Source organism: Esox lucius, chromosome 6 (assembly GCF_011004845.1).
Source record: "Esox lucius isolate fEsoLuc1 chromosome 6, fEsoLuc1.pri, whole genome shotgun sequence".
Classification (NCBI taxonomy): domain Eukaryota; kingdom Metazoa; phylum Chordata; class Actinopteri; order Esociformes; family Esocidae; genus Esox; species Esox lucius.
In genome coordinates, this window is record NC_047574.1 from 22,712,658 (window position 1) to 22,734,251 (window position 21,594).

General features: G+C 43.9%; 1 protein-coding gene across 4 annotated transcripts in view; it reads right to left on the reverse strand.

Annotated features, from left to right (window-relative positions):
* ltbp1 (latent transforming growth factor beta binding protein 1) overlaps positions 1-21,594 on the reverse strand; it is a 99,799-nt gene that overhangs the window by 62,423 nt on the left and 15,782 nt on the right. For 3 of the 4 annotated variants that reach the window (XM_013134217.4, XM_020047407.3, XM_020047406.3), the window contains exons 4-5: positions 9,285-9,394; positions 2,303-2,470 (exon numbers count right to left, since the gene is read on the reverse strand). In XM_013134217.4, the coding sequence (XP_012989671.2) occupies positions 2,303-2,470; positions 9,285-9,394 (278 nt within the window). The remainder of the gene's footprint in view (positions 1-2,302; positions 2,471-9,284; positions 9,395-21,594) is intronic. The other variant, XM_020047408.3, reaches the window with a different exon arrangement.

The window sequence follows — 21,594 nt, forward strand, 5'->3', positions numbered from 1 at the left end:
CAGTTTAACCTTAAATGTGATGATATTGTCTAGAACAGTGGAATTCAACTTGTAGTCCAAGGAGGTCTGCAATAAGTAAATGAAACATTTCTTGGTATTATTACAGTCAATTTTACATTTTCATAATTTATACTGTTTATAATCATACTAATTAGAGGCTGATATTTACAGTTCTACTTTCACTTAAAATGTTTACTCTAAATTTGAATTGCAAGATATTTTATGTTAAATATATTTGCATGACTCTGTGAATGGTGGTCTTCAAGAGCTTCTGACTGTGGTCCAGATTTGGTGGTCCGCAGAACGGGAAAGGTTGGTAACCGCTTGCAGCAGACACACAAAATAAACTGGCAGTCATGGCCGTCTTTAATAAGGAAGCCTGGACTGATCCAGGAGGCTCACAATACTTGGACAGGCCCTGCACACACATGGGACCAATACGCCAGAAAGTATGGGTCTGACACAAACCACTGAGGTATGGATAAACTCTAAAAGGGTTCCTTAGACTATTGTGACAGAGAGAGAGAGAGAGAGAGAGAGAGAGAGATAGAGAGATGACGGGTCGAAAAGAAAGAGAGAATTAAGAGAGAGATGGACTCAAAAAGTGAGGGAGAAACGCTGTTGCCTTATCAGTAAGGAGCTGATATGGAAACCCAACAAAACTGTTTTATAATCAGCAAGCCGGCAGACTGTACACTATTAAACTTTGCAGCTGGGTCCTTCTCTCTCCAGATGCATGTCTAGCGGAGTTGGGCAGCAAGAGAGGCGGAGGGCTGTCTCCGTAGGCAACGGAGGGTATTGTGGCAGCCCCAAACCAGCAGGCCTTCCAACTCGGAGCGCTGACTAGGCAGGACAGCAGCCCAGAAGGAATGTGGAGAAAAATGAGGCTGCTGTTGCTTGTAAATCAGTCAGATGCTGAAATAAAACGGTTTTCTCATCTCAGTGCCTTTGTTTCCCCCAACCCAACCACCTCCCCACATCGCCAAACCGTTCCCATTCATATTCTCAATGGATGTATTGTGTTTTAATTGCACGAAATGTGGTAATAACAGTACAACCCACCACTATTATCCAACCCCCTTTCCACAGGACTGTAAAGTACATTTTTCCTTAGCAGAGCCTCCAGCAGCAGAGTATCATTTAGTGCTGTGTTTTGTGGGTAAAAAATACAGTTGCACCTCGCCCTGGATAAATGAGTCACAAATCACAAAACAACTTAAGCTTGTTAAAGGCTTGGTAAGCGTGTTAATTGGCCAACACCCTGTAACAAGCTGAGACAGATCCCTGCTTCTCTTATCATGAAGTAACACTCTTTATTCACTCAGGCATGGCAAACGTATTCTATCAAGGCAAACAAACGTGGGACGCATTCTTTCACTGCTGCTGGAGACCGGACTGCACACCGAAAATAAAACTGTACTTTCTCTTAAGGCTCTAGCTTGTGCTACTTCTTAGCTGTTTTGGCCCTGAGCACGGAGGGAAGAGGCAGCCTGGGAGAGACTGCATGCCTGGACAGGTACATTAGGCTGGTGCCACGCCAGGTGCTCCCATTTAAAGAGGCAGTCACACAGACCGAGCAATGCCTTAGGCTGTGGAGTTAAACAAAGCTGCAAATGACAATTTGATGAACTTGCCTGCAAATCACAACGTGATATCGCCAGGCTGACGTGAGATGCCGCCACACATGGATCTCGAACCGAGTTGAGTAACACAATACACAGTAAAGAGTTTCAAATTATTATTTTTGACCCGCTCAGCAACGCCCAAATGTACGATATGCATCAGGGTGTTGACGCTACGGTATTGCCCCGGTAACCATGGGCCGCAGGAAGCAGAGTGAGAACTCTCATATCTGTGGTTGATGCTGAGTCAGACTGGAATTCATCCTGTTTGGGTCTTCCCACAGGTCTACGTCAGGACACGGAGACAGCAGCAGGCTCCTAATAAGGATGGGGGCAGGTGTTCCAGGGTCTGTGCAACACATTAGGAACACCCACCTCCTGTGCTACTGTAATGCTGTCACACTGGTATTCTATATAAGGTCAGTCAGATGCGTGACTATATTCTGTTCCATGAAGGAAAATGCAGTGGAAGAATTATCAAAATAGTCAGACACATCCACAGTGTGTCACATACAGACACAAACACACACAGATAAACAGACACAGCATAATAACCAACTTACAATCGGAGGGCTTCTCTCCCATGATGCACCAGACACAAGGCAGCCACCACATAGGATGAGAGCAGGACGGTAGCTGACGGAGAGGGGCACTGATAAGACTGATCAGAGATCACTTACCTACTCTGAAGTTAGGGGCAGTGAGCGTGTCAGTGGCGTGGCCGTTCTCACTGATGATGGTGGTGGTGTTCCCCAGCTCACAGTTGTTTTGGCACCGGCCTCCTGCACATGTCACCTTGCAGATCGTGGGTGTGAAGACCACCTTGATACGGCCCGTGTGGTTCCCCACTGCCGTATGGGATGCACAGCACATCAGCAGACCGAAGAGGGAGAGGAGGGAGGTTCTAGTCAGTCTTGTATCCATTGGTTGGTTGGTAATATAGTACCTTGAGTGAGCAGTCACGAACAATCACCGACAAAGAGATTCAGTCAAGACAATAACTGACAGGACTGTTGTCGTCTCTATTCACATATACTCTGGTGTCTTTCTCTTTCCTTTTTCTCTCTCCTACTGCTCCTAAATCCGGTGGCGTCTCTGAAACATGAGGAGGGAATGAGAAAAAATCGGCGAGAGAGCTCAGCAAACAAAACTCTGGGATACACTCCAATTCTTCATCAACAGTCAAGTTCCCTGAGAGGTGCGTATTGGCAGATCACAATGCCATGCTTTATTGCAAAGCGTGGGCATAGCAGCCTAGTCGGCCCTGGCTTCTCACTTTCCCCCTCCCTCCCTCTCTTCTGCTTTTTCCTTCTCACTTTCTCTCTCTCTCTAGTCTCCTACCTAGCGAATTTGGCGTCGTTGTCTGAAAGAAACCTCTTCCAAAACGCTTTGCTTTGTATCCTCCTGAGATCCCCTCCTCTGTCTCTCTCTGGACGGATGGATTAAGTGATGAAGTGCCCACTGTACTGAGATAAAAACCAGTCTAACCGCCCATCCTCTTCCTATCCGATACTCTGCCTTCCCCTCAATACCAAACCCAGCCCTCAAGACAGACAGACAGACAGACAGACGGACGGAGTGGGTGAGTGAGATAGAGAGAGAAGGAGTCTAGCAAGACAGAGAGAAGAGTTTTGACCACAAACATCTGTCCTGGGTCAACCGCATCCCTTTACCAGACTACCCTCCAACTTTCCCCCTTCTACTTTAGTGTATCCAGAGACACAAGTCTCTATAGACAGTTCCTCAGCACCACTTCCTATTTTTGTCCATTGCACTTCTCCCTTTTCCTTGCAACTAACATCTCCCTCTACGTCCTGGCTTTACCCCCCCCCCCCCCCACCCCTCAAAACTTTTCCCAAACCCCAGACTCCTGAGCTCAACGTTTCGTCTGCGGCTGTCAGCTGTTCACCCCAGACAGAGCCGAGACACAGGGACCACGGCCAAAGGAGGAGAGGGAGAGATTTTTCTCTAAACCAGAGAGCAGGCAAAACCACTGGATCAGAGGCTTTGGGCTCCCTAAATATTTGCTATAAGGTGAAAAAAGATGTAGATATAAAGAGGAACTAATGGGAAGTAGTTAGACGCCAAAGACAAATATACAGTTGGTTTTAAACCCGAGCCAGGCTGGCATGATACAGGTAACAGACACTGTATCTTAAAGACATTTACAAAGTCTATTTTGAAAAATGTCATTTTCAAGCAGAAGGAAGGAGAGCCAGCATTTGCAAGCAGGCCTCGGTCTGATTGAGTCTGGCATGGTTGGGATGATGGGGGAAACGATCTGCATTAACAACCTGCTCGGCTCCTTTAAGACCCAATAGACATATCAGGCTCCACTAAGCCCATGGCTCCTATTAGGGGTCTATACACACAAGCCATCAACCTCTCCATCAAACTGCTTTTGCCTGCTGAAAGTTCCTACAGTCTTTACCTGCAGTTTAATGTCCCGCATCACACGATAGCTTTCTGTGTCTGCTATTCTACGCAATCGCTCCAAACTGCTCGGTTGGGCAAGAGGAGCATCTCTTTTAAGACATCACCTAACACAGGGTTCAGTCTCTCTGCCCTCAGGCTCTGGCATACGGCGTATTACGTTGGTTTTCCTCCATCACCTAATCGCGCCATACCCGCGTCTTCTCCCCAGGGTCTGAGGATTCATTCAGTCAGCACCACCCAGTAGTTCGTAGCTCTTTACTGAATGTTCTTGGGTTTCTGGGTGCTTAAGTTGCTCCCGCGGTGGCGTCAGTTGAGTGAAGGCCAGGGTATCAACGCTGACAGGAGGCATTGAGACTTAGACTTGGGAGAGACCTTGGAAAGACATCTCATTCAAAATGGAGACCTACAGAGGGCAATGCCTTTCTGACAGTTCTCTCCCTTCAATATGTTCAACAAAAGCCTTAACTACACCAACACAGCCTGGAGCACAAGAGTCCCAGGCGTCAGCAGTGATAAAACACGTCCGCCTTCATACCCCTTCAGCGTCCCCTCCCTCCATCTCTCCTTTGCCTCCAGAAGTGTGCGCAGGCAAGTCCTTGACGCAGCACAGCAGACTCCCAGCTCTGTGGAGCATATGGAGAGAGGAGCTGGAGGAGCGTCTCATACAAAACACAGACATCAATCAGCAGGGAGGACGCAGGAGCTCATCGGAGGAGGGGGCCGGGAAACACACGGGCCAGACAGGAGAACACACGGGCTAGACAGGAGAACACACGGGCTAGACAGGAGAACACACGGGCTAGACAGGAGATCACACGGGCTAGACAGGAGAACACACGGGCTAGACAGGAGAACACACGGGCTAGACAGGAGAACACACGGGCTAGATAGGAGAACACACGGGCTAGACAGGAGAACACCCGGGCTAGACAGGAGAACACACGGGCTAGATAGGAGAACACACAGGCTAGACAGGAGAACACACGGGCTAGACAGGAGAACACACAGGCTAGACAGGAGAACACACGGGCTAGACAGGAGAACACACGGGCTAGACAGGAGAACACACAAGCTAGACAGGAGAACACACGGGCTAGATAGGAGAACACATGGGCTAGACAGTAGAACACACAGGCTAGACAGGAGAACACACAGACTAGACAGGAGAACACACATCTGCTTGAAGGGCTTCGTCTGCTGGACCTCCGGGGGTTCAGTGTGTCCCCATATGGTAGGGAAGGACGGCAGCCTCAGAGGCCAAAGCGGTGCCTTTCTGTGCGACAGAGAGTGCAGGGGCCTAATTTGCCTGTCTGTGTAGGAGAGCCGAGGGCTGGTGGGGAGAATGGCTTTCCCAGACACGGCACCACAGCTGGCTTCTGACAGGCCGTCTGTCGCGTGGGACAGGGCTGACAGAGAAACGGCGGGCCCGGCGATTTAAGAGCACAAACATTCTCCCCTGTCTTCTTCAGCAGGCAGCGTACCAACACCACTGCACACTGGGCTAAAACCAACAGTGACGTGCCTGGGCAACGAGGTACCCCAAGACTTGAGAGGAGGTCCACAGTGACGTGCCTGGGCAACGGGGTACCCCAAGACTTGAGAGGAGGTCCACAGTGACGTGCCTGGGCAACGGGGTACCCCAAGACTTGAGAGGAGGTCCACAGTGACGTGCCTGGGCAACGGGGTACCCCAAGACTTGAGAGGAGGTCCACAGTGACGTGCCTGGGCAACGGGGTACCCCAAGACTTGAGAGGAGGTCCACAGTGACGTCCCTGGGCAACGGGGTACCCCAAGACTTGAGAGGAGGTCCACAGTGACGTGCCTGGGCAACGGGGTACCCCAAGACTTGAGAGGAGGTCCACAATGACGTGCCTGGGCAACAGGGTACCCCAAGACTTAGTGACGTGCGTATGTGCTGCAAGTGTTTCCTGGGATGGAGAAAAGCTTTGTGTTGTGTTCTGGGTTGCTTTTTTTCCCTCTCTGTCTCTCCCTATCGTCTCTCTCTGATGTCTGGACATGCCGATCCCACACTGGAGCTCTATCAAAGTGGACTGGGTTTATTTGTAGCTGTGTGGCTGGGCTGGGGCTTCCTGAGGACTGCGGCCACAAGCGCCCCAGAGGGGAGTGGGAGGAAGACTGTTGTGTCTGTAGACTCCTCCACTAATAGCACAGAGACTGTCTGGGGAGACCATCTTGGAGCCATTCACTTTCAGGTCAGCAAATTCATCAACCCATCCTAACCTAAGCAGACATCCACTGGGAAGTCTAACAGGCGGTTAAAAGATGTATACACACGGCCAACACAGAACTGTATACCTAGGTGTACAGCATAGCAGATGAATAACCTTAAATATACAGTAAGATGAAGCCACCCCCAAGCCTTACGCTATTCATGGGTCTCACTTTCAGAAGCCGTTTAACTGGGCGCACCCCATTGTAAAGCGTAAATGTCAGGTAATGTGTCTTCCATGGTGAACGCAGCGAGGCTATTCAGTGGGGGAACTTTAGTGGGAGCTGATAAGAGCAAACTGAAGCTCAGCCTGTACCATTCATATCCGTCGGTGGCACTTGTTGTTTCAGCAATTGAGGGTTCCTCTGTTGGATGACACAGTTTATCGCCTTGCTCTGTCATTTCATTTTCTACCCCCACTCTCTTGCGGCTTTTATCTGAAATTGCCCTCTGAAAATGAGGCTAATAATTCATTTTAGACAGCGCCAAGCAGCAGGCAATGTTTAACTCTTTATGCCTTTACCACTGGGGCTGCCCAACTTGAAGCTCAGCATTCCCCATAAGTTAACAGCATTACAGCAGATGTGGACCTGTTTGTGTATTTTATGTGTTTTTATATATACACACATCTTCTATTAAATTTTATAAAACTGTATAATGCATTTAAAGTATTCAAATCTCTGAACAATTCTCTCATATTACTGAATTACAAATGGTACATTGAAATGTAATTCTGTTTGATATTTTACTTTAACACACTGAAACAAAATCAATTATCGAATGGTGACATTGACTTAAAATGGTAAATATTTGTAAGCCAAAAACGGAAATACAGTATGTTGCTTGCACGAGTATTAAACTATTACACACAAATATTCAGAAGAGGCACCATATGCTGCAATAACAGTGTGTTGGTGAAGTATTTACCAACTTCAGTTCTTTGATTGGGCCACTGTAGGACATTCACCTTTTTGTTCTTGAGACACTCCAATGCTGCTTTGGTCTTGTGCTAGAGAACATTGTTCAGCTGAAAGGTGAATTTCCTCCCAAGTTAATTTGTTTTAGTAGACTTATCCATTCTTCTTTCAAGTCCCTGTTGGTGAGAGGTATCCTCACAGCATGATGCTGCCACCACCCTATTACACGGTAGGGATGATGTGTGATAAGTCATGGGAAGTGCTGGGGCCACAGGCAGCGTTTTGAATTTTAGACAAAAAACTCTCTCTTGGTCTTATCTCACTATAAAAAAAAAATAAATCCACATCGTCGCTGGGTCACTCTCATGCTTACATACAGTACTTTTGAGTAATGGCTTCTTTCGGGCTACCCTTCAATACAGGTCATTTTAAATGCAGAGCTTTTGATTTGGTTGACTGGTGCACCATTATTCCACTCCCAGACACTGAACTCTGTAGCTTCTTCAAAGTGGTTGTTGGCCTCTCTGGGGCTTCTCTCACAAGGCACTGTGTTTGAGTGCTGAGTTTTGAGGGACAGTCTTTTCTTGACAGAGCCTTGGTGGTGTAATGTGTCTTCCAATTTCAGATTATTGATCCAATTGCACTCACTTGGGATATCCAAACAGTTGTATAGTGTTCTGTACCTTTCTTTGAAGCTATGTGTTTGCATTGATTTATCAGTAACTTCTTTCAGATTAACAGCCTGACGCTGATCCTACAACATTTTGTATCCAGAAAATGTGAGAGTAACTTTGTGAGACTGGTTGAGAGGTGGAGGCTAAAGGTAAGATTATTGTCTCCTCAACTGGGCAATTTCTTTCATCTGTGTAAATTGTGGTCTTCCACGGCAGAGGGGTTGTATAACAACTCAAATGTTATACATTATATGTACATATGTATCATATATAAAAAAAATCTCCTTTTACAGCTAATTTACTATGAAAGTATGCTACAGTATCAACACATTCAACAACCAGGGAGCAATTAGGGCTAGCTGTATAGGTCAGGGACAAAATGACAGTGTTTTTCATCTTGAGTCTCTAGGATTAGAAGAAGCAACCTTCAGTTTACTGTCCAACACTCTTGACCACTACGCAACCCAGTCACCACATAGAGTAAAACCTACTAAATACTGAAAGTAAACAATGAAAAAAGGCTCTAGCTTCCCTTGTGCCATTTCCCAAAAAACACAACCCACCAGGGAAGAGTAAGAAAATGTATTTCACATGCAGTCACTTCTTTGACTTGCAGCTAGGCAGGTGATATAAGGGAGATCCTCATCTAAGGATGTACATCTTGTTCTCAATTTCAACATTATCTAAATCTCCAATAACCATAACCAATCTGTCTCTAAATTCAAAAATAACGTTTCCTTTGCACCAACTTTCACGGAATACTTAAACTGTGGGGGGAGTCGGCCACTACAGGCTCCTATAATGTGAGAAATGGGTACAGCGCAAATCCCATGTTAAAATAATGATAGACTGACCTAACTTAAGCAGAGCTATTGTGTCTGTTTGACAGTGATTAATGGTCTGCTTGATCAGACTCCAGCTGTTAAACAACAAACAAGCCGGTGTAATTGGCTCAGCTGGATCAGCTGACACTAGCTGGTGTCATGCAGTGCGGTCTGCCCAATGAGAAGAGAGCCAAGTGAGACACTGTCACCCTGTCACAGAACTTCCCAGGCCCTGATACCAGTTGTCCCTAGTCTCCGCCCAGGACCTGACAAGCAGGGAGAGCTGAGGAATCGAAATACTCAGCAAAAGGCACTATTATAGAAACAAATGCAGTTAAATTGTGAAATCAAACATTTTAAGTTTCTGAATACTTTGCGTACTACTACATAACCAATGGCTGGTAAAGAGATGGAACATTTCTGACTCAATAATCGCTTCACAAATACTCGCTGACTGAGATCAAAGATTTGTATCTGCGGGCAGACAATTCTAGTCGCTAACCATCTTTAATGGAGGAATGTGTTTCTATAGAGTTAATCCACAATTAAAGGACGTGGGGCACTGAAGGAGGTCTACTCACCCAGGGGAATGGGTCTGTCAGGCTGGTGTTGGACGTGCGTCTGGGTGTGTGTGGTGTGTGTGTGGTAGTACTTGGGCTTCAGGACAAACTGCTGGCTACCAGGCCGGACTCTAGAAGGGAGAAAGAACATACACTATAAAGAACACTTTCACCTGTAGTGGGTGGGGAATTCCCTTTCCCACTGAAGTCATGCATTAGCGATTAGTTCTGAAACTGGCACCTCACACGGTATGATGGAACCAAAATCCTCACACATCGTGTATATATAGAATCATTATTTTGAGAGATATTATAGACTATTAGACTTTTATGAACCCTCCTAAGGCCCACATCTCCTGTGTGAAGATGACGGGCGGAGAGAGGGTCATGAGACAAGACCACGGGCCAGAAATCCAAAGTATGAACCTAATCTCCCTCCGAGGAAGGGTGAGGAAACGCAGATACCTCCTCAACACTTGGAGAAGGAAGGAAGAGTGTTGGGAGCTGGTCCAAAACAACAAGATTGCACTCTGTAGTCCTTACAAAATGGCTTAAGTAAACAGGACCCAAAGAGTTAAATGACAGCAAGGGCAAGAGGATAATATTGAAACAAGGCATCCACTCCTAACCACTATGCTAAACATCTGTCAGCTCAAATAAAATGTAACTTGTTTAAACTAGAGAAAGATATATCTGGTCATCTGGTTCAGGACCGCTGAGCGATATTGCCGGAGGCAGCAGTGGTAGAGCAGAGCTTTTCTCTTTACAGCATAACCGTATCAAATTGTCAACTGCCTCAGAAAAACCACTGGGTCATGGCAACAGAAGACAAAGGACAATTTTTTTAATAATAAATTTAAAAAAAATCTGAGCCTAACAATATGGTGTCGATACAGGCTTGTAAACGGTTTCTAAAAAGGGGAGGATAAAGTGACAAAAGCCCTGAATAATCTTCATACGCCTTTAGGGAGACAACAATGCACTGGCCAAGAAATAGCTTATCATCAGCAGAGGCACAGCCAAGTCCCCGTTTCCATTCAAAACCCAAGTATTTCATTTACATTTCATTTCGACAGCTAGCTAGAAGCCTCCCTCAAGCTACTGCACTAAGTAATGTACACACATAACATAAAATAAACCCACTTTATATAATAATGATCATGTCCTCCAGTCCCATATTTAAGTCATAGCGTCTCACTCATATACACAGAAACTTGTTTTTTTCGCTCCTTGTGCGGTGTAGAAAACTGGATATCGATGTTGACTAACCCTTAACCCTTATCTCAACTCCCAAACCTTTTGCCTTAACTTAAACTCACCTAATTCTGAACCCCAAATCATAATGCCTAAACCGGAAACTAACCCAAATTCTAACACTAAACCAAACTATACAGTGGCTCTCTAAAGTATTCAACCCCTTTGGACTTTTCCACATCTAATTGTATTACAACTGATCAATAGAAATAAAGGTATTTTTGCCAAAGTGCAAAATAAAATCAGCAAATTGTTCTAAATTAATACTAAATATAATACCGAAAATTATTGATTGTATAGGTATTCCCTCATTTGCAATGCCATACCTGAACGCAGTGGTACAACCAATTGTCTTTAGAAGTTACATAATAAGTTAAATTGAGTCCACCTGTGTGTCGTTAAGGTGTTTCACATGATCTCAGGTTAAATCCACCAGTCTCTAGGTGGTTCCACGGTTGGTTTGAATCCTTCCTAACAAAACCTACATTATGAAGACGAAGGAGGCAAATCTGGAATTAGATTCTTCAAAAGCACCAATCAGGGGTAGGGTATAACAACATTTGCAAGGCATTGAATAGCTCGCAGACCACAGTAACGTCTAATATTAATAAGAGATGGAGAGAATATGGCACAACAATGAATCTGTGCAGAACAGGCCGTCCTCAAAAACTTTAAAATGTACAATCTTCCACAGCTGAGCAAAATGGCAAAATGGATGCAGCAAAGTGAAATCCTGGAAGAAAACCTGCTGAAATCTGCAAGAGAAGATTCATCTTTCAGCAGGACAGTGACCCCAAGCATAACGACAAAGCCACATTGGAGTGCCTTAAAAACATAGTCCTGGACAGGCCCTGTCAAAACCTCAACTTCAATCCAATTGAGAAATGGAAATAATTAAACATTTAGTTTGATTGAGCAAAAATTGCTGTGTCCAGATTTGCATAGCTGCTTCTCCAAATGGACTCACGGCTTTAACTGTTGCCAAAGGTGCCTCCATCAAATATTTATTGAGGAGTGAATACTTATGCAATCAATTACTTTCTGTTTTGCATTTGTAATTAATTTAGAACAATTTGTAGATTTTCTTTCCACTTTGACATTAAAAACCTTGTGGGAATAATATGTCAGGTTTCATAGGTTTGTCGGGATATCAGGTCCTCACATATACTCGGAACACAAACACCTGGATCACAAACGCACACAAGGTGAAGTCATCTTTCAATGACACCTGGCTGTGGGCTTGACATTGGCCCTTATTACATCATGTAATCTCATTGAAGTCAACATCTGAAAGGCTTCAACTGACTTTTTTAATGAGAACTGGGTGGGTCACCACAACAACCAAGTGTGTCATTGAAAGCCCTTGTCACTTTCACCAAAGAAAATAAAATAAGCAAAAGCAAAGACGAGGCTGCTACGTCAACTTCTCTCTTTCCACATCTCCCGGTTGATTCATATAAAAGGCCACTGCATACTGAAAGCTTTTTTTGGAAAGGAAAGAAAAAGGTCCTGTGGTCTCTTCATTTTTTACGGAGCTGTATATATATAAAATGTGTACATACGCTCTGTTACGATGTGTGAAGTGTATACCCGTGTTAATGTCCACCACCACACTCTGCCAAGGACCAAACGAAAGATAAAACCCATCCTGGTTTTGAATGAACTGGGAATTAACTTGCTTATGTTATTTTCTTTTGTGAAAGTATATAAATATATATATATATACAGTATCTCACAAAAGTGAGTACACCCCTCACATTTTTGTCAATATTTGATTATATCTTTTCATGTGACAACACAATGTTTGGACATTTTCATTTAGGGGTGTACTCACTTTTGTTGCCAGCGGTTTAGACATAAATGGCTGTGTTTTCTTTCTCTAAAATATTTCAGTTTGTTTTTCAATTTAATTGTTACCGTTATAGGTCACATTAAACATGGAAAAAGTTCTGACATGATTTATCTTTGTCTCATTCTTTTACATCACAAGAACCTGACATTTTAACAGGGGTGGGTAGACTTTTTATATCCACTGTATGTGTGTGTATATATGTATACAATTTTGCAGGTTTTCCTACTTACAAAGCATGTTGAAGTCTGTAATTTTTATCATAGGTACACTTCACCTGTGAGATCACCTACCAACCACATAAGAATTCCGTCTCTCACAGACCTGTTTGTTTTTCTTTAAGAAGCCCTTCTGTTCTCCACTCATTACCTGTATTAACTGCACCTGTTTGAACTCGTTACCTGTATAAAAGACACCTGTCCATACACTCAATCAAACAGACTCCAACTTCTCTACAATGGCCAAGACCAGAGAGCTGTGTAAGTTGTAAATTGTAGACCTGCACAAGGCATAGGCAAGCAGCTTGGTGAGAAGGCAACAATTGTTGGCGCAATTCTTAGAAAATGGAAGAAGTTCAAGATGACGGTCAATCACCCTCGGTCTGGGGCTCTGTGCAAGATCTCACCTCGTGGGGCATCAATGATCATGAGGAAGGTGAGGGATCAGCCCAGAACTACACGGCAGGACCTGGTCAATGACCTGAAGAGAGCTGGGACCACAGTCTCAAAGAAAACCATTAGTAACACACTACGCCGCAAGTTCCCCCTGCTCAAGCCATGTCCATGCCCGTCTGAAGTTTGCCAATGACCATCTGGATGATCCAGAGGAGGAATGGGAGAAGGTCATGTGGTCTGATGAGACAGAAGTAGAGCTTTTTGGTCTGAACTCCACTCGCCATGTTTGGAGGAAGAAGAAGGATGAGTACAATCCCAAGAACACCATCCCAACCGTGAAGCATGGAGGTGGAAACATAATTCTTTGGGGATGCTTTTCTGCAAAGGGGACGACTACAACGTATTGAGGGGAGGATGGATGGGGCCATGTATCACGAGATTTTGGCCAACAACCTCCTTCCCTCAGTAAGAGCATTGAAGATGGGTCGTGGCTGGGTCTTCCAGCATGACAACGACTCGAAACACACAGCCAGGGCAACTAAGGAGTGGCTCCGTAAGAAGCATCTCAAGGTCCTGGAGTGGCCTAGCCAGTCTCCAGACCTGAACCCAATAGAAAATCTTTGGAGGGAGCTGAAAGTCTGTATTTCCCAGCGACAGCCCCAAATCCTGAAGGATCTGGAGAAGGTCTGTATGGAGGAGTGGGCCAAAATCCCTGCTGCAGTGTGTGCAAACCTGGTCAAGAACTACAGGAAACGTATGATCTCTGTAATTGTAAACAAAGGTTTCTGTACCAAATATTAAGTTCTGCTTTTCTGATGTATCAAATACTTATGTCATGCAATAAAATGCAAATGAATTGCTTAAAAATCATACAATGTGATTTTCTGGATTTTTGTTTTAGATTCCGTCCCTCACAGTTGGAGTGTACCTATGATAAAAATGACAGACTTCTACATGCTTTGTAAGTGGGAAAACCTGCAAAATCGGCAGTGTATCAAATACTTGTTCTCCCCACTGTATATATATGTATGCACACATATTTAAATGTCCTTGCCACACAAAAAGACATAGAACGACCTGGGAAAATTATGCTCGATGGCTGTGTCCTTGTAAACTGTTTAGAGGCCTTTAGGGGAGCATCAGGTGCCAAACACAGCCTCTGCTTTCATCCCCCACCACCACCGACCCCCCCTACACCCTACCCCTCACTGGGTGAGAATTGTTTAACTTCTGCAATTGAGCGACGCCTTTCATCTGCCAATACAGTCGTGGTGTGCAGACTGTCACAACAAACCAATATTTGGGTTTCTTTGCAACTGGACCATGCATAGCATTCTTTGCTACTCGGACTGTAAAGTGCAAGTGTGGGCCATACTCTACAGTGTGCATAGCTGGCCATTATTTGCCTTGTTCTGTAATTTACTGTTTATGGGTTTCCATGTGATTGCGTTTGATTGGCCACAATTGCAGTATCTGACATTCTTTATAGCTCTTTGTGGCCAGAAACCCAACACTTCAGCTCATACAGTGCATTCCTGCCTTTGTAACATGTAATCGCAGACCTATATGTAAAATATTTGGTATGCTTGTTAGTGCACCTATGAGGACTAGCTGGGCTAGGATAAAGTTGGTTTACATTGGAGCATGACTAAATGGAAGCAACTGTCTTTTCCCTTTGGCCACTGTAGAATAGGAGCATTGTTGTTGGATCTGTTGTTGATAGTGGCCCAAAATGTAACGTCAAAATGTTTACAAGAGATACAGACATCCGGAACTCAGAGAATGACATTTTTCCAAAGAGGACAGAGAGGGTAGGGTAGAAGAATATGGTAAAGGAAGATATGAAATAGAGACTTACTGCCAGACATATTCAAATACAAAAGAGAGAGAGACAGAGCCAGAAAGACAAAGAGGGTGAGAATGGAACTGAATTGAATTGAGAAAGAGAGCATTTCGCAACTGTCCTCACTTGTCTTTCTCTCCTGTCTCTCTTTCCAAATGCCCTGCGGTGATCTAATCTGCAGCGCCTGCCATGCTCAAATGCCTGCCTGATGTAATGTGTTTGAACAAAGAAGAAACATATTCCAGCCCCGGTCACATCACAAAAAGTGACAGTAATTATCTTCTTTATTAGACAGAATATGGCCAAACCAACACTTATAATAATAGCACTGAATGGTGTCCTGGCGCAAGCTAGCAAAGAGCACCCTACATTGAAAAAGTTGGGTTTTTTCCCCATCTAGGATGGACAACCACACAGTTCGAGAAAACTTGAGATCAATGTGAGTAAGAGGTCAGACTATAGGAAAAATGCAATTCTTTGATCTAACTTGCCTCCCCAAAACAACTTTCCAAATCTATGTATTATTTTTTTTTATGGCTCACCAACCAACCACATTCGACATGACGATACCACCAGGGCCCAGATGGGCCAAGAGAGACTTTGCCCAGGGTTACTCTTATCACAGAGCAAACAAAAGTATGACAAAAAAGGTAGTATCTCCAACAATAAAATCCAGAGGATTTCCCATAATTTAAATGAGAAAAGCACTCTTGCAGTGATAGAAAATCAAAGAGATTGTGTGCTGTACAGGATCCCCTTATCTTGGGCATGATTAGACACTTATACTTAAAAAGAAAAACTGAATTAGCCAGGCTGAGTCCCAACTCAAATGCTCCTCCTTTCAGAGAGTCTGTAGTGGTTGTTTTGATGTTGTCAGCACGATGCATTAATAATGAAGGGGGCTGTGTTTTTACTGGTTGTTTCTGTTCCTTGTATCCGTCCCTGTATTTTGCACATTCAAAACCACAGGGACAGCCACCCAAGCTAAATCCTCACCCATTACAACTGTTGAATATTCAAATCCAAACAATGATACTGCATGTACTCAACCTCTCTGACCTAATGGGAAAATCTGAAAAATCCACAGCAAAAAACACCATACCAACCATCAAACCCTTCAAATACCTTTTAAGTTTTTCTCCCAGGTTTTGTTCCATTTTCTGCATTGTTGGAAATTAGAACAAGTCTCTGCAAATTGTCCTACCTCACCTGAAAACAGTGGCAAACTACCACTGACTCCAATGAGAATGTGGGGGAATGTTTTCCAAATGTAACATAAAATAAGAATCTACACGCATGGAGCCAGTAGTTTATTCAAAAAGTTTAGCTAATAAAGAACGCTGTAGACATCCAATGGAAGTGTGACTATAATGTGATTTTGGAGGCATGGTTAACTGAGATAAAAAAAAAAAAAAGAAAGAGAACCAATTAATGCATTTCTTTTATTTCTGAGCAAATATTCCTGAAAATATGGCCTCCTTTCCAGACCAGAGACTTAAAAAGCTGATCCTTACTGTGAGAAACTGAGTTCACAGCTGCTTATAAGTTGTACTGTTTAATATATGGAGATAGGCCTATAGCATAAAACCCACCTATTCTCCATTACCCCAGGTGTAAAGGTTCTGTTGTATCATTCCTAATATACAAGACCATAAGTCACTTAGGCCTGCTAGCCAAGCTTCAGTTGGGCTGAAGAGAAGAAAAACAACTGTGAAAACATACAAAAAAATGGGAGAACGTTTTTACAATCAAGGTTGTCCTTTCAACAGACCTATGAATAAAATCATTACTTACTGTACAGAAAGTAACGATATGCTGCTGTTCTTGTAAAGTTCCTTCTCTGAACTCGCTAACTTAACAAACCCCCTAGTAGCATGTAGGGAATTTTTGGCCTTGAGACAACATCAAAACATTGGGGTGGTGAAAAGCTGATACAAATCACAGTTTCAAACAACTTGCAGGACAAATTATTTCACTGTGGGGAGAGGGTCTGATGGGTGCTTGCCATTTCCCCTCCTTCCCCAAGTGATGTGGTTTTCCTGCACAAAACTTATTGAAGAATGCTGGTGTGGAACGAGTGCTGAAACCAGTTGGCAAAACGTAAGCGTCTCGCAGACAACATCCATCAAAGCAAAGATTTGTCATGATTTTTAGGGGCTGCTTGTCCCAGCCTCCATCCCGGCTGTGACGGATGTGATACAGTACCAGTTGTCCTCCCCTTACTCTACACTGCCTACCACAACACTACCAAGGTTTTTCAGAGGACGTTTGACAGAAGTCTGGACAGACCAGCCAACCCACCAAAAACCAAGGCTCACTTCTGATACCTTTCTACAGCTCCGACTTCAAAAACGGAGACTGGGTTGTATTTCAAGACAAAACAAACAAGTAAGCGAACCTAAAGTGTTCAGCACCTGTGCAGGACTACTTTATAAAACGTCCCCACAAAAAAAAAAGTAAGCAATGAAGACAACATATGTAGATACAATATTATGTCTGGGGCTGCAAGGACGCAAACACAGACAGGAAAACAAAAGTTAAGGAATAACAGCCTGTATAAGAGCATATTTTTTCATGAATTACTGCCAATGCATCCAGCGATAAACAAAAGGTTTTTTGAAAAGAACATACCAAATAATCGGTCACGTTACAAAGGCCTTTTACTATTGTCACAGTGCACTACAGGAGTCTTTGAATAACATTCACTTTCCAAACATTCCATTGTGGTAAGACTGCCCCTGTGGAGGATCGATAGAACAAAGGGCTTTCCTATTTCACGAAGGGTGGTCCTACCGTCCATCCCCGACAGTCCCCAGCTCCAGTGCCAACCTCAGCCAGTTGAGTTGCTACTGAGCCTCAGTGGGCGTAATGACACACGGCTTCCCAGACACCCCAGGAAGAGGTGGACACCACAATGCCGCCAGGCTACAGCGGCGGAAAACAGAGAGACAACAACTCACTGCCAATCGAGAGAGAGGTGAACCGTAAACTCTTAAATCGCGTCGGACGGTTCAGCAGTGACGGGCCCGCCTCCACTAGATGATGACAGGTGCCTTTGCTCCAGCCAAAATCTACGTTAGTGGGTGACTGCTGGGGTGGTTTCTTTATGACAGTATCCACGTTACTCTGGGCTCGGTGCCAGCAGGTACAGAGGGGGGCTACAGTGGAATGGCTCACTGTGAGGTCCGATTTCTACGCCTCATTAAATACCACAATGAAGGGACGGCATCATCATTCAGCAGAACCAGACACACAGGTGGAATTATTCATCGTAGCAGTCAAATTCAGAAATGGGGTTTGGAGCAGAGACTCAAAGGACGGCACACGGCTATCCAAATAGATGTTCTACTCACACCATTTTTTTCTCGTCTTCAGCAAGGCTTGCTGAGGTCGCATGCATTGTGACAGCAGGGGCCTTGAGTCGCTTTGTAGCTGAAGTGTGGTGAAAATAGGCAGTATCATATTTGCTATTCTGGCAAGCGTGGAGGTAAAAATAAAGTCAGTGTGAATAGACTGATCTATACTATTTTCTGATTGGCCAGCTAGCTTAGGGAACAACTGGCAATTCCATCATCTAATACTTAAACTCCAAACAGAGGGGCGGAATATAATTGCCCAATACCAGTTAGAGGCATAGTTCACATAATTTATCTTTCCAAATAGGTCAGATATATACAGTGGGCCATCTACTGAGAGTGTAAATGCCAGAGCTTTCCTGCAGTCACATGGTGAATGTGCTCTGAATTCTGATCATGCTGTATGACTTTATTAAAGATAAGCAGCTTATCTCTGCTTAGTCCAAGGGATTGAAACTCTGAGAGATAGCGAGGAGATTGTTGAAATGAATCCAGGGCTGTTAACAATGCACAACATAAGGACTAATGATAATTTCTCTCTTTACAAACACATCAATTCAGTGGTCACACAAACTGTGAAAATAATATGAAAGTATCAGGAAAAGAGGATTCCTGACAGAGGATAGACCCCTTTGAAATTCTTTGAAAAAGAGGGAAAGCAAATCAAAATGAAAGCATTTTGGTCGAGAATCAAATTGACTATAAAGTCCCCTAATAATCGCTTACGTCAGTTTCAACCACATTAACGCAAATTCCACCCTTTTCACCAGAACCCTGGCAAGGCACAAGCCGCTAATCCCCATTTAAATTGAGGGGAAATGAAATGAGAGAGGCTTTCTTCATCTTTACAAGGCATGACTGATACATTTCAAAGGCCAAAAAGAAGGCCTTGCCTCTCCAAGAATAATTATTGTTTAAGGAACACCAGGAGAGATTACCAGGCTTCCAACAATCATGTGCCGAGAAACCTGAGAGGGGACAATCCGTCACATGTTCTCTTTTCTCTTAGAGTAGGAAGTCACAGCTAGAGGAGATAGCACTTCAGTACCGCAACCCAGTTGCTGCCTACAGTATGAGCCATTGTGACTGCATAGCAGTGGTGAAATATCCCACCCTGGATAACACATGAAACCAAGCCAAAGTTCACCCTACCTTACAGGGCAAATATTACCCTGGTGATCAAATAAGAGCAGGATATAACTTACATATACAGTAGGAAGAAGCTCTGTCCTCTAGAATGGGCCGGGTCACAGGAAGTAAGGGTTTTAGTTAATGTACCATGTAAGAGCTCTGTGGGAGAGCCATGTTTTTATTGATTTCATTCAACCTTTTATTTTCCAAAAGAGACTTGGACAGAAATTGCAGCACACCATTTCAAAAGACACTGAATCATAAAAGAGCAAGCACTACATTTTGAAAAATCATTGTGGGGTTGAACCTTGAAAGCTATGGGAAACGCTGCTCCTGTCGGAGTGACAGTCCAGGTGTTGGGATCTTACTCCTCGCCGGGCTCCAGCAAGGCCACTGTGCGTGGGAACAACAGAGGGACGGCCAGGGGGAGGAGGAAGAGGGGAGGAACAGTCACTCCGCACACGGATCATAGTCTATCCACGGACCCCTTGACACAGTATAAATAAACAGAATGTGACAGCCTCGGAAATAGCCACCTCTTTCCAGCACACTTCTTAAATAGCCATTCTGGTTTCACAGAGTATGTGAATACGTGTGACCACAAGCACAGGCCTGTGTATGAGAAAGCATGTGTAAGCTGATTGCTCCGTTTGTTTAAAACACATTTTGATTTGAATCATAGTTTGTTATACAATTTCTCTTGGTAGATAGAGTCAAAAGTTGACCTTAATGCCAAAATACTGTATGTGGGAGATGACAGTGCTAAAATCCATTTTGGAGACCCCACCATAGCATCACTAGAAAAGGAAAGATGAGTTTGATAAGCTCAAAAGGCATGTACATGTCATTTATTGTAGTGGTTTGAAGAGATATGTAAAATCTCTGATGAATATTTCTATGACTGAAATGACAACTGTTCAGTAATTGATAGGGTCTTCCAGGGGTTGGAGCCACTGCCTCCAGTGCACATGTACTGCTGTAATACAGCGTATGTATCTCTTAGCACTGATCATGTTCTGCAAGTGTTCTCTTTACACACTTTACATAGCTAGGTGTTGCTCCCACCACTGCCATTTTGTCTCATTTATCAGATGCGGAACCTCCCCTTCAACGGTTTTGTAGAGTACTTTAGGATGCATTGGGGCAAAACACTGGTACTAAATTCACGATGATGTTAACTTCATAATTACTTTGCCATATCATAGCCAAAGATGCTGAAAAATAAAAGCCCCCCCACGGCAATACTTGCAATGATCATCCAAGTATCACACTATTTCATAGACAGCACATGAGTGACATTCACAGTTTGTCCATAGCCGCAGGTAACCAGAGTTTGTTTCGCAAGGCCCGGTCATTCTGCCTCCTTAGGCAATATTTGCAATAAAAACGACAAAAAAACATAGAATCACTATTTAGACTGCCTGTCTTTGTTTTGCTATTTGTGTTTGATTTGCTATCAAAATATTGCCTGTTTTTTTCACAATTTTGTTACAGCATACAGTGGATTCAAAAAGTCTACACACCCCTGTAAAAATGCCAGGTTCTTGTGATGTAAAAGAATGAGACAAAGATAAATCATGTCAGAACTTTTTCCACCTTTAATGTGACATAACGTGAACAATTCAATTGAAAAACAAACTGAAATCTTTGAGGCGGAAAAGAAATACATAAAAAACACAGCCATTAATGTCTAAACTGCTGAACTCACAATAACCTGGTTGCATAAGTGTGCACACCCTTAAACTAATACTTTGTTGAAGCACCTTTTGATTTTATTACAGCACTCAGTTTTTATGGGTAGGAGTCTATTAGCATGGCACATCTTGACATGGCAATATTTGCCCACTCTTCTTTGCAAAAGCGCTCAAAATCTGTCAGATTGCAAGGACATCTCCTGTGCACAGCCCTCTTCAGATCACCCCACAGATGTTCAATTGGATTCAGGTCTGGGCTGTGGCTGGGCCATTCCAAAACATTAAACTTCTTCTGGTGAAGCCATGCTTTTGTGGATTTGGATGTGTGCTTTGGGTCGTTGTCGTGCTGAAAGGTGAACTTCCTCTTCATCTTCAGCTTTCTAACTGACACCTGAAGGTTTTGTGCCAAAATTGCCTGGTATTTGGAACTGTTCATAATTCCCTCCACCCTGACTAAGGCCCCGATTCAAGCTGAAGAAAAACAGCCCCAAAGCATGATGCTGCCACCACCATGCTTCACTGTGGGTATGGTGTTCTTTGGGTGATGTGCAGGGTTGTTTTTTGGAATTATGCCCAAAAAGTTCAATCTT